This window comes from Odontesthes bonariensis, chromosome 15, assembly GCF_027942865.1.
Source record: "Odontesthes bonariensis isolate fOdoBon6 chromosome 15, fOdoBon6.hap1, whole genome shotgun sequence".
NCBI lineage: Eukaryota > Metazoa > Chordata > Actinopteri > Atheriniformes > Atherinopsidae > Odontesthes > Odontesthes bonariensis.
This window is the reverse complement of record NC_134520.1, coordinates 27,385,173-27,399,709: the sequence shown is the minus strand read 5'-3', so window position 1 is coordinate 27,399,709 and position 14,537 is coordinate 27,385,173. Positions and strand designations below refer to the sequence as shown.

The 14,537-nt window shown below is 40.6% G+C and overlaps 1 protein-coding gene across 2 annotated transcripts in view; it reads left to right on the top strand.

The window, feature by feature from the left end:
* LOC142400692 (leptin receptor-like) overlaps window positions 1-14,537 on the top strand; it is a 71,779-nt gene that overhangs the window by 14,783 nt on the left and 42,459 nt on the right. Inside the window, exons 1-2 of one of the 2 annotated variants that reach the window (XM_075485796.1) lie at window positions 9,042-9,189; window positions 13,059-13,106. In XM_075485796.1, coding sequence (XP_075341911.1) covers window positions 13,105-13,106 — 2 coding nt within the window. In that variant the 5' untranslated portion in view covers window positions 9,042-9,189; window positions 13,059-13,104. Of the gene's footprint in view, window positions 1-9,041; window positions 9,190-13,058; window positions 13,107-14,537 lie in introns of those variants that run through there. The other variant, XM_075485797.1, reaches the window with a different exon arrangement.

The window sequence follows — 14,537 nt, the reverse complement described above, 5'->3', positions numbered from 1 at the left end:
AATTAAGAATGATTTGTTACTTAAAGATCTGACATTGAGTACTGCGTGTTTGAGATTAGTTATAGTTGAACTTGATGCTGTGTTCTTGCAAGGGATATGGATAAGATTTCTCTGATTGGACAGTCTGATTGTCCCTCTCTTCACTCCATCCTTGGACCTCTGGTTGAGATGGTGTTTACCAAGGCCCTTAGTGTCCTAGACAACAGCATTGACGCTGTTGGAAATGACAGCTGTGGGCACCGGTGGTGGGGGCCAAGCTGGGGGGGCTTTGGTCGATGGAGTAGGCTGGGGAGGGAGAGGGGCTCGATGCTTCTTTGAGGATAGAATTCTTGATCTTGCCATGTTTGGCGTGAGAGGAACCATTTTAATCCCCGATTTCACCAAGCTTTCAAGGTGATCAGGAAATCTCCTGGGTGACGGTGGAGAAGAGAACGATGGTGAAACATCTCTGGAGGGTGTAGATGCAGCAGGTGGGTCCCAGGCCTGTGGTGAGGCCCGTGGTGAAGGTGATGGTGGAGCTGCTGAATCCTGTGTTCGGGATGCTGGAGGTGCTGCTGTGGCTGCTGTGGCTGAATCCTTTGCTGGGTCCTTGGGTGGCGAGGCAGGAGCTCTTCTCTGGCTTGTCTTCTCTCTCTGCGGCAGCACAGGACCCGGTCCTGGTCCTGTGCTATACATGAGAGCATGTTGAACTGCATTAAACTAAATTTAAACTTAAATGTTCCAACACTGTGCTCATTTAAGGATTTGTGTTATTTCAAAAGGAAACTAACTTATGCTATACATTACTACACCATAATCATAGCTACTTTCAGTCTAAAAATGTTCTTTTTAGCTCCTGTCTCTTCATTGTTTAAAAAGCAGCATAGTGACTGTTTTGTCCACAGAGCAGGAAGTTTCTGGGCCAGAATCGACCATCCAGCTCTGTCGTTCTACTTGTTTCTCTGAAATCACAAATTTACTAGATTGCTTGTTGTAGCACTGTTGGCTACGCATGTACTCACATAATCTGAGTTCCATCTAGGAACTTCTATTTTCTCCAAAGAGACATCACTTCAAATACAGGAAGGGATGGCATTACATTGTATCTCACAGACTGTGTTGACAATATCCTTTTGTGATGGATGGCTGTAGCTCTAAAGGAAAGAATGGTAGCCTGCCAGTTAGAGGGTGGTGATTTGATCCCTAGCTTCACTGGGCCAGATGTTGAAGCCAGTGGCGGCTCCTGACATTTTTTTTAGGTAGTGCAATTTCCAGTCTGTGAAAGCTGCATCAGAGTGTGCTGTGCGAAGCTGAACCGATTGCACTGATGCAAACCTGTTATGTTCCCACGCAGGAAATAAAATGTCCAATCGTCCAGAAACTCCTTGTCTTCCTTAAATGAACACAATGCAGAGTCGAGGGGTTATTTGGTCTGTCAAATAACCAAAGTGACTCTGCAATTTCCCCCCATTATGTCCATAAAAGTCCATAGGACTGAAATATATTTCTCTAGGTAGCATAATTTATTGTAATAATTTTTAGTTATTTTTTGCATAATTTGCCAATCAGTTAATATTACACCTTAACCATTATTTATTTATTTTCCTCATATTGTTCCAGGATTCTATGAAATAAGTAAACACATAAGCTCTTAATGATAAGATTCATTCAATTTTCATTCTAAAGAATGTAATTAAAATGACAGCATATAAATCCAAGTCAAGTGTTTATTGAAGTTTTGGAAAATATGACTTAGAAAAGCATAACCAATTGTCAAACATGGTTAAGTGCAGCTTACTTACGTGAGATTTCTCTCTTTTTTAAATATAATACTGCACCATTAACAATGAATGTGTCATTATACATTCTGCTATTATTGTCAACATTATATAAAAGATTTAAATCATTACAAGTCAATGACTGAGAACGAAAGGTTAAGTTATTTAGCTACATCAAGTACTACCTCGAAAAATACCAGGGTAGGTGGAGCCCTGGGTTTCATCTTTGCCTCGCAAGGCTAGCTCGAAAAGCCGAATATAGAAAATAGAAAATAGAAAATGTATTGGGAGCATGATTGACGTACCATTCATGTCAATGGGAGATTTTTGGTGAAAATTCGACCCTGACAGAAATCTCCCCAAATGGGCGTGGCAACACCAGGCGCGACCTTAATCTGATTGGACAATGACATATACAACCAGTTTGCCTACAGTAGATCAGTCCCGCCTTAGCAACTAGATTAAAAAAAACAACCAAAAAAACCTCCGTGTTTGGTAGTGCGTCGCACAAATCGACCCTATGAAGCAACCGCCGCTGGTTGACACTGAACCTCACAATGGCCCTCATTTATCAAGCCGTCGTAGAAAGCATCATAGATATGAGCGGAGAACTCGTCGTACGCAGAGGCTCAAGTGAGATTCACAGAACATGCGTACCACACCAATCCCATCGTAAGACCGAGCGGCTGTTGATAAATCCGGCGGCAAAAATCCATCGTAATTATCCTAATCACGCCTTCTACAAAAGGGGGCTGAGAGGCCGCACCTCTAGAATTTGCAACATGGATAGACGAAAGGCGGCAAAGAAACGCAACTACAACGAGGCCGAACTTGACACTCTCACAGCCCAGGTGGAGAAACACCGCCTGGTGCTGTTTGGAAGTATGAAAGCTGGCATAAAGAGCACCCAAAAAACACGCACTTGGAAGGAGATCGCCGCGGCTGTCAACAGCGTTGGCGATGTAAATCGCAGACCGGACGAGGTATGTATTTTCCCCTACTGTGATGGTCAATAAAATGTGATAAACTCCAGATTAAATGAAATCTAAAATTGAACGATGTTTTATTTTTTCTCCAATAAGATCAGGAAGAAGTGGTCCGATATGAAATTGGCCACAAAAAAGAAGGTCGCAGCTCTCCGACGCAGCATGTCACAAACAGGGGGGGGGGGGGAGCTCCGATCCAGGTTTGGATTTGAGTGCCTTGGAGGAGAGGGTGGCTGGCCTGATCGGAGCTACGTCCTCATCGGGCGTGCCAGGGGGACTTGACACTGATGCGCCCATGCTAAAGCTCGAGAATGGTAAGAATGACTGCACACCCAAGACGTTTAAATAAAACAGTTGCTTTAATTTTCAACACAAATGAGGTTCCTAATCAAACTAATATTTTTCATTCACAGATGAATCCGAAGTGGCATCCGGGCAACCTGACCCGCGCGACGAATACGCGGCCCCGTCAACATCCGAAGCGTCTGCCTCTGCCTCTGCCCCCCGGTCTGCAGCGTCACACCGGCCAGCCGTGTTAACCACAGAGGTCCTAAAGACAAACATAGATCGTGAAGTGGATGATGGCTTTAAAGTGATACTCCGGAGTAGATTCAACCTGGGGTCATTTGAACCGTGATATCCAGCCAAGCAGACAACAAAGCAAGGCTGCTCAGTTTCTCCATTGATAAAATAACTTCACAACTCTACAACATAAAAATTCATAAAAAAAAACATGTAGAATATAGCATATACTTTGTTGTCTACAGTAGTAGATCAACCCTCATCTTACTTTGAAGCTCCCAGCTCTCTGAAGTGACGTCAACGCAGCTTTAGCTGCAGAGAAGCTATCAGGCTTGTGTTGATAATAATAAACTCCTGGACTATTTTCAAACTTCCAAATGCATCGTTTGGTGAGTACAGACCATATTTGTACTACTGTAGAAGTTTGGTGTCATGGCATGTGATTTTAGTGTGGTAATTTTGGAGATACGGACAGGATCCATTAACCCTTGTACGAAGCTATTCGGGATAACTCTGTAACTCGGCTGATGTTCAGCCAATATCGAAAAAACTGCGGGTGGGCTACTTGGCTGGATATCACAGTTCAAATGACCCCAGGTTGAATCTACTCCGGAGTATCACTTTAACACACACCATGCAATCTATCGACATTACATTGAAAGAAATAAATGAAACACTGAAGTCACAGAATAAATGCTGAAAGAAATCGTTGTTCTCCTTTCTTTTTTCCTTCAATAACAGAATGCTTACCAAAAGTCAGAATCGCTGAATAAGTTCCTCTCTCCTCCTGAGCGCTCTTGGCTGTGCAGGCTGGTGGTAGGGATCTCTGGGTACGGGGTCCTCTGGATGTACATCTGGAAATGGCACTCCATTTTTTTGGGCAATGTTATGGAGAACCCTGCATGCAATAATAATATTGCATACCTTTTCGGGCGTATATACTGTAGAAGGGTTCCCCCCGCAGCCGAGAGACAGATCCACCTGCCCTTTAGGAGCCCTATACACCTCTCCACAGTGGCACGCGTACACGTATGCGCAGTGTTAAAGCGCCTCTCCTGTTCGGTGTGAGGGTGCGCGGTTGAATAATGAGCCATCACTCTTCCAATTACGGAGTTGTACTTGTTTAATATATTTAATTTGCGTTTATGTTTATATTTATGTTGAAGTCAAATAAAACATGGGCCTTCTTTGAAGTGATAAGTCTATAATTTTAACCTAGGGATTTGTTGCGACTCATGAGGCACGCACTAGTGACGCTGCTGTTTATTTATGCTATTGCAGTCACCGCAAGTAAAAATGGAAAAGTGCGTACACGGCCTCAGACCTGTCGTGGCGATTTCATCTGTCCTGCGCTCACGATGGATTTGATAAATGCCAACCTTACGCAAGTTTGATAAATGAGGGCCATTGTCTCTGATGCATCCATTGTTTGAATGTGTGGGATTGACAAAAATACTGTCATGCAGCATAGACTTTGTTAAGTTTATTAATAGGAATACTAACTGATGTAAAAATGAAAATTAACAAGTAACTTAGGATGTTAACGTTTTGGCAACCGGTATATTCATCTCAACACACGCAGACTTTGTAGCTCTATAACTCAGGTGCTGTTTTGGTCACACCTTATTTTCATCTCTGCAATATTCACAAAAAGCCTAAAAATGCACCCTTTCAAAATGGTCAAACAAAACTCAAGAAGTCAGACTTATATTGACGCAACACCCACACACAGGTGAGTCATTAATTTCTCAGAATGATATTCACTTATCATAACTTCAGCAGAAACAAACAACAGAATGTGACATGTCACCAGGGAGAGCCTTGTTGATGGAAACAAGCAGCCTGGTGAGTTTGAAACCTTTTTGCCTTGATCAGTTATAAAGAAAAAGAACAACCAAATCATAGAAAAACAGAAATATTTTTACAGTAACTTCTTTTTAAGTACAGTAAACAAATTAGGGCCCGACTGATATGGTTTTTTCAGGGCCGATACCGATAATTATGGAAATGGGAGGCCGATAACCGATATGTGCAACCGATAAATAGAAACATTATTCACGATAAATTAAAAATAGCACACACTGACACAAACTTTCATATCCATTAAGTCTTTTTAATTGTAAAAATGAAAAGTGCAGAGAGCTGCCAGCAGCATTTGTAAAATAAAGCCAAACATAACTTAGAATAAAACGGGAAATAAAATAATAATATAAATACATAATTATCAATAAAAAAATAAATCACTCCCTGCTATGAGAATGCTTGAATATATGCTATTTTTATATTAAGAAGTAATAGAAAATGAACTGACTGAGAACTAAAAATCAAGTGTAGGGAGCTTCTTATAGCATTTTTAAACAGTAAAATAAACATAAACATCCCTGTACAACTTTACAATGAACCATTTACATTAGGATGCTTTAATGCCAATTCTCAAGCCTAATATTACCAATTTAGCAGGATAATGTAGTGGAGGAAGCACAGTTGCTCTGCGTGTTGTCCAGTGAGGCTTTTTCTGTTCTTTGTGTAAATTGCAGAGATCTCACTGAAGACCCGTTCGCTGGGTACAGATGATGGCGGCGTGCAAAGAAACTTTCTGGGTTGTTTTGACAGAAGTTTGAAGCGATCTGAAGCGACTGGCCAAAACTTAATTCTATTAAAGTTAATTAAGAGGGACATTACGACCAATCACCGTTGGTTCTAACGTGCTGGGTAACCAGTTGTCACGGAACAAGATAGGCTCTCACACCGGCAGGCTACCAAGTAGCTAGCAGGCTTGCACTAACAAATGGTTAGTCTCAGGAACAAACACGATTTATTTGGTCTTCATTGACCATGGCTTTCAGTCCACCTTTCTTGTAGAACTACAGACACGTTCACGTTTCCATGTGGGGGTTTAAAAATTACTGTACACTATGCTGAGACTGCTTTATGGACAACCGTTTCAGTGAGGAGTATTCGCTGTCATTCTAGTTATCCTTACATGAGCTAAAGGTTTGCGTTGTTACACAGATCAAATGGACCATTTTCACTAGTTGTATACACTAATAAAGAAGTTGTGGTGCCGTGCTTTTGCAACGTTGGTGTGTTTGTGACTTATTGCAGGGAATGAGGCTTTGTATATGCTTACCTTGAAGGGAGTTTGTTCACTCTGCTTCAAGTCGTGCTTCCACCACCGTGGCCCCACTTTGCACCGCAGCCCCCTTGAAACCGCTCACAGCGTTCAGTAGCCACCCCGCCCCCAACTTGCGCCACGGCTGCCTTGAAACCATTCGCAGCCTTGCGTGTTGATTGGTTGTATTCCGTGTGCCAAACAAATCAGATGCTGTGACGGGTGGGGCAATGCTCATGAATTCAAAATGGCGAGAGCAGAAGACGCGTTCAGAACGAAACGGCTGCAAAATTGGTTGTGAAAATTATATAAACTTATCGGTGGAAATTCATGGAAAGTATGGCCGATGCCGATATCCCCAAAATGCTAAATATCGGCCCGATATATCAGTGGGGCCGATAATCGGTCGGGCCTTAAAACAAATATTTGAAAATGTAAAGCTTCATGAATCCCAAATGCACTTATAAACTCTATTCAAACAATTCATTTGGAAAGCACACACACACACAGATTATTTTTTGTGGGTATTATCTTAAATACTTGTAAGATTTCCTTGAAAGAACTCAATGAAAGAATTCAGAGCAGAAACATAAATTAGAAGTTGGCTCACGTGAGCTCTCTCTCCTGTTCATTCTTGCCTCAGTAAACTGTGTCATTACACTCACATTCGTTTTCCAGTAACACTGATCAGGTTTTCCAATGAATTCTGAGTTTCGCCACATTGTATTTACTTAGAATGTGACCTCAACAACGTGCCAATTACAGGTGTAATGTTGAGCACAACAAAATCATTCACCTCTGTGAAATTCTGTGTTTACAAAATGGTGATCCAGACATATATTCCATTCAAATAATGCACTGTTTTCCTTTGGAAAAAGTGAGTTGATGTAGTGGTGTGACCAGGAATCCACTTCTGGAGAGAGACTCGCTGCCCCCAAAAACAGAAACAGTGGGCTTTTCTAGGTTAGAATAAAATTGTAAGGAAAACAGACGGTTGGATCATATGTTTGAATTACACACCACTCTAATTAGTTAAACACGGTTTTATCCAAAAACAGCAATCTTTTTTGGGCAGGAACCATGAACAGAAGGGGCCAGTTCTGGAGTTGACGTTTTCCCAAGTAAGAGAGGCTGGGGATCACGAAGCAGTTTCCAAAGGTTCATTAATCAGCTCATAAATGGCATGACAAGTGGGTGTGGCGATTTTCTTGAGAGTAACTGTCAAAGAAAAGAAATGTTTGCCGCTAGATAAGTTTTAAAATGTGCATTTTTTTTCATTTTCATCTAAATCACAACTCTCAAATCTGAGTGTCTTTAAGAATTCTAAAGGAGTATTTTTGATTGTGTATGTAGCATTACAATAAGCTTGAAATTTGCCAAATTTTGATGATTTTTTCTCCATGTGAGTGCTTTCTAGAACTATTTAATTTTTCATTAAATCGTATCCTTTTCAATGTATAATTAAACCAAATAATTCAACATTTACATACTAAGAAGCTAACTGTACTCGATAGTATATGTGGGCAACTCAACTTTGTCCCCCCTAATGAAGCATGCTTTTGTCTCGCTGCATGGGGTTCAGCATTCCAGAAAATTGGCATCTTTAGAAAGAGGTAAACGGTACGGTGAATGAAGTGAGCAGGCCACAACAAACAGTTGGGTACATTGTCGTTCAGAGAACTGCACGAGCTGCTTAGTTACACAGACCCTATTAGAGCCGTGAAGGTTGGCAAACATCCCTGTAACTCATTCCTAGTAGATTGAGTATTAGTAGTAATTTGATTCCAATGCCTTGTCAATCAGAGCAGAATTGCAAGCACATTGGAAGCAGACTCAATATCTGTCCGGATGCCGCTCTTGAACCATCAGTAGAGACTGAAAGTTAGTTAAAGTTAGTCCTTAGATGTATGGTACAAGTGCTTCTATCCTTTGTGAGCTGTGTGGTTAAAACGATAAAAACATGACAAAACACAAAAAAAGCTAGCAGAGGTAGACGGCCAGCCACTCACAACGTCGCCAAATTCTAGCTGGATATGTGTGCAGACCGAAGTGCAGACCGAGCAGTCCCCTGCTTCAGAGCAGCAAACACCGTAACAGGTGCAGCTATCGGCAGGCGGCAGCAGGCAGTGATACGATCCACCGTGCTCTTGTCTTTGCCTTCTCCTTGTCAGCCTCAGTTCCAGTATTTTTTAGTTTGGGAAACATGTGCAGAGAGATGTCTTCAGTGAAGCGGTTATTTTTGCAACTAACACCATTTGGCCGAACAACACAATATTTTCCACCGTGCTCTGATGTCTTAGCCATAGACGCCGCCATTACAGTTAGACTACCAGAACTTCTGTGTCAACCCTATGACGTCACGCATAAAAAATGAATTTGCACAAAAAGACAAAATGTGGCTCCTTTTGAGCCCGTTTTAACATGACTTCCCAGATAAATTATTATCCAGACAATATCTCATTTTAATCGCAAGGCTTGGAACCTTTAGAATCAGCAGCAAAAACTGTGAAATTCCAACAATTAAAATTCGTTTCATAAGTCCTTTAAATCAGCCTGTAGACCACCACTTAGGTTCGCGCGCTTAGAAAATACGGAAGTGACGTCAACTGCAACAACCTCTGTAGGCTGGGCTGTCCTCTCTCCTCCTCATCTCCACCAGCAGCAACACTGTTCACTACCGCTTCTTCATGCCGGAGGCTCAGCTGATTCTTTACGTCAAAGGAGAGGCAGCAACACACTGAAAACGTTCCTCGCAGCGAGATCCTCAGCCCGACTGTGAGTCGTGACAGAGCCGTCAAATCTACAAGAGGCTGTAAGAACCCACTCAATGCTTTTACTTTTCACTCTTTATCACTTCGTGAGTCCAATCCGGCTTCTTAGTACTTTCACTTCACTTTCTTTTTCATACACGTCGGGAATTACTCACCGCTGCTGTCAAACTGACAGCTCGAATGTCTGCTCTATTTGTGAAATGTTCGTTTTTTTCCCTCAGTCTTCTTCTGGCATGTCTTCTCTTCTCGTTATTATTTATTTGAGTATTCCCATCATTTCCCCAGCCTTTAAGAGTTTTCCCAGATGACAAGGTTAATCTCTGAACTTTTCTGGTCCCTATTAAGCAAAAACTTTTCTCTGTTTTTTTCAGTTTTCGTTACAAACTCAGCAGGGTTTCTTGTGATTTTCCAGCATGAAATAAATCCATGAGTGACTTGGCAGAAATATGTTGTGGCACTTGCCGATGGGATGGTTTGAGGTTTGACAAGCCCCGACGCACCTGGCAGAGTTGCTTCAGGGTGTGAGTCACCTTGGTGTGAATAGCTGGTAAGGACAATTGAGGCCAGTATGTGAAAAATAGTTTTAGACGCTTATCTTGATCTTCTTCCAAAGAAGAAGTGCAGTGACGCTCACTAAGGCTCCTAGTGAACCTTAAAAATTGCAGCTCACCTGTGCAGTGTGCTCAAGAGGATCGGTGAGCATTTGACATGGGATGCTGTCACACTATTGTAGATCATAGCTTTATTTCTATTAATTGGGCGCTGAATTGGTTCAAAGCCGCAGAGGCAGCTTTTTTAAACACATTTTTGTTGTAATAATCCCAGGACATCCACTCATCTCAGTTCTTTATTTTCTTACTTTCACTGCCATAGTGTATTTGTCACATGTTGGTTGCTGATCTCACATCATGGTTAAATCTTCCTTTGAAATAAGCAAACGACTTATTAATGATTTGTCTTTGCCTTTAATTTATTTCTAGGTTGATTGATAAGTAGATAAAGAAATAAAATCAGTTAAAGAAATGAAATCAGTTTTTCCAATTCTTTGGATCTGTAGCTAAGCACCCCTGTTGTTCGACAGCACAAGATGGTTTTGGCAGAGGAGCTCTGTTTATACTGTGACTCCTGATCAGATTAAACTTGTGTAGGCAGTGGTGTGAAATGCTAAAGGTGTTGAAATCTCCCAATGTTAAAATCATTTCTGCCTCAGTGCGAGAGCATTTGCTTATTTTAGGTTAATCCATAAATGTAACATCTGATAAACAATCTTAACTGGTTATGTTGTCTCTGAAAGTCTCAGATTTTCCCAGAAAATGCCTCAATGAATAACAGCACTGACAATATAAGACCAATGCAGCATAATAAGGCAAGTATACCATTTCAAAGAGCAATAAATGTTTAATTCCATGTGAAAATGAAAAATTTGTAAAAATAAATAAATAAATAAATAAATAAAACAAAAACAAAATATCAGATGCACTGTTAACAGAAAATACACTTAATAAGACATTAAACATGTGGCCAGAGGTCTAAAGGTCTAAGTCATTTTTTTCTTGCATTGATGGGATTTCCTCTCTCAAAGTCTTAGCTTTAAGCAACACTTCATTGTTTTGGCACCTGGTTCACTGTCACTGTGGGTGTGTGAATGAGCACGGCCAAGCCCTGTTCACCGTATATCTCTGACTCACATAACCGACAAGAAGGCTGAAGTACCACATTCAGCAATGAGAGCATATCTTAGCATTTGTTATTCCATTTCCACCGTGTTAATCTCATATCCTTGATTAGGCAAACAGACATGTAAATGCGTTGGGTCATTCTTTATTTTTTATTTTTTCACCAGGAGTTAAAAAGAGGTTTCTGACATTGAGAAAGACTCCAGGAGTAAGATTATGCGGAAGAACAAACTGATCTTAACCTCGTATTTGTGTGTTTGTAGTTGATAAATCACAGTACAGTCAGCCTGTTTCTGCTTTGGTTCAGGTTGAAAATATAATCTGTGTTTGGATATTTAGTGATAAGTGGCTGCTAAACAGAATACAAATGGTAGGTGTCCATGGAGCCACAGCCAGCAGGCTTTATTTTGCACATCTGACTGTGATTACAGGGATGAGCATTACTTGGGAACATGAGCTAAAGCCCATTATTTGTCTTTTTTTCACTGAAGTCTGTTTTTATGCAGGCGACGCTCCTCTGGTTAATGAATTATTTAGGAACATCTGTCTGTCCTTAATCGAGGGGATCATCATCCATGTGTCACAAACACAAAACTAAACACAAGTTGTACCACAAGTACAAGTACATGTTGGCTAATTTATGTGCAAAGGTGCACCGTGTTGCATGCAACATGCAGTTCTGATTATTTGTTCCTTTAGCTATTTTTTTCTTTAATGCACAGCTTGTTTTGGTTGATGCCATCAATGAATTATAGCTGCTGTCGCTGTATTTATTTTCTTTTTCACTACTGTTGTTGAAAATATAGAAGTTATCCCACCTATTAGGCCTTCATGCTCAGTGAGTTGGCTTTCTTATTGAATGAAAAGCAACTCCAGTGTTTTATCAGTGTGGGGGGAGTCCGAGGGGCTCCCCGCAGCGAGGGCTCTGCCTGTCAGATAGGCTCTGTCTGACTAGTGCCTCGTTGTCTTGAATACCACCACTCAAACAGTTGCATTTGCAGTCGTTTGGGCTCTACCTTTACCACCAACTTAAAGTGCCGAGGTGTATTTGTTTGTTTTAGTTTCCAATGCTGCTTCAATAATGAGACATCAATTGAAAATAATAAACAAAATTGGTGTGGAAGAGTTGAATTCAAAACAATTTTTTTTGCATTTAGACTGATGTAGGACTGCACGGTGGTGTGTGGCTAGCATTCTCTTGGGGGAAATCCAGCTTCTTCCCGCCCTCCAAAAACATGCTTGTTAGGTTGATTGATGACTCTAAATTGTCCCTAGGAGTGAGTGTGTCTCTGTGTGGCCCTGTGATGGATTGGTGACCCGTCCACCCAGTGAAAGCTGGGACGGCCTGTGGCCCTTAATTGGATAAAGTGGGTATAGAAAATGGATGGATTTAGACTGATATATTTGGGTGGTGTTTGGTGGCATTTGGGTGGAGCTGTGATATGAACACAAGACAGGGATGGACCCAGAGTCTAGAAACTGGTGGTGGTGGATTACAATAGATAGAAGGTGGTCGATATTTCTGATGAGACACCTTAGGCATGAGGAAGAGGTAGAGATGGGAAGGTGATGGATTATGTGAAAGTCAGACTGGATGAAGAATGACAGAATAGGAATGAGTTTTAAAGAAGTGGGATCAGACTGATTGACTCAAAAAGTTGCAGACAACAAGACGAGTAGACATGAGAATGTATGGCAGAATTAAGAATCAGGTGAGTTTGGCAGTGAAGAAAAATGGAAGCGACGAGCATAGCAGCAACAAAAGGCCAAACACCAAGGAATAAGTGGAGACGTGAGGGAATAGAACATCCTTACTGAACTTGTGCACAAGCTTAATTTTGTCTGTCAGTTTCCCTGGAGGTTGGAACTGGGAGCTTTGAATGACATCACACCCAAGTTCCAATTGCAAATCCTAATACCTGTAGGATTTGGCTCATTGACCAGCCTTGATATTGTTTGGAATGCAAGTTATATTACAATGGATTTTGTTCATACAAAACTGTTGTGATGTGTACACTGATAGTGGTTTTATTGTATGTGTAACTAATTTAAAAAGTATAAAATATGACAGAAGTCCTAATAAATGGTTTATTTCTACAGCTGCCACCACTTTTTAATGTGCAAAGCATCCATGATGGATTCTGAAGTCAGACTCCCAAGTTAAACTGGAGTGCACCTTTATTTGGCATGAGAAGTCTTTAAGTGAAACCATTAATTCTGATCTCTCTTCTTAGTGAGATTCAACACAGCCAAAGCCCAGCTCACACGACGACAAACACAATGTAAGTACTGCAGTGTATAAACTAATCCTTTCTTTCCAGTGTTGAACTGATTTCACTGAATGGGGGTTTACCCTGAGCGTGGTTGGCAGCCACCTCTTCTCGCAGCTAAAGGTTTTATTTGTCTTTTAACCTCTGTAAGGTAGAAGGTACAGCTAAAGAAAAAGAAAGATCTAACTGTCATACAACTCTAGAAGTGGATTTGTTTTTTCTTCGCAGTCAGAAAACTTCGCAGAGAATGTGGAGAGTTACGGCAATATAATGAAAATAACTTGGATTACAGGACCAACAAATTTTTATCGAAAAAAATTTCAAGTAAATTATTATAGTAGTAAAACATTATTAAATATAACTACATATATGACCATCTAGGTACGAACTTCTTGGCACTAGAATGTCGAAAAGCTCTTAAAGGGATTGTTCTGGTTTTTTAATGAGGGGGTGTGTGACGTACTGAGCCCGACAGAGGTTCTATCAGACTGGTTGGATATCTCCCTTCAAGGCCTTACTTCTGCAAAAATGTACACATATAAATACGGTGTGATGTAGAAGTGGTGCATTGATCCGATATGAAATATTTAAGGTTTGAGTTGTTTGAGATGGTGAAAATTTGCTCTTTTTTTTGTTCCGGCTCTCAGTAGCTGATTGCTTGGCTCCCCATAAGAAATTCTGCCCGTTTTTTCCAAACGGATAGTGCTCTGCCTGCTGCCTACTGCAGGTGAATTGTTAACTACTCATAAGTACGTTACACTATCTCACTTTAACAAAACTTTAACAATCCCAAACTGTGTTTTGTGATGCAACAGTATAGTTTATTCATGATGAATTCTAACATCAGTTGAAAAGCCGGTTCAGTTCTTCCAGTATGACAAGGCAAGGCAAGACAAGGCATCTTTATTTATATAGCGCATTTCATACTAGTGTTGCACCGATGCCATTTTTTGGCCCCGATACCGATACCTGGCTGTACAGTATGGGCCGATACCATACCGATACCACTCTGTTTGAAAAAAAAAAATAAATAAAAAAATATATATATATATAGATGAAGAGCTGCATACTACTTGGATGTAAAATGTAAAATCATTGCTATCATGGCTTTGTCAGGGTGCTGCGTACCTTTGTGAAACAGGAAAAAGACTAATACAAAGTGAATCCAGTAGAACCTACCTGGTATGGGTGACAACAGTTGAATAAACTTTTGGCTCTCAAAGGCCAAAATAGTGCAACATTCATGAAATTATAACAGTATAGTAGTGCAACAGTAAGAAACTAAAATTATATTAATTATTGAATAAACTCTTTTAAACCCTGAGTTTTGGCTCTCAAATGCCAAAATAGTGCAACTTTCATGAAACTATTATAACATGTATAATACTAGTGTAACAGTAGGAACGTAAAATTATATTAAAATAAGAAATAATATACATATGA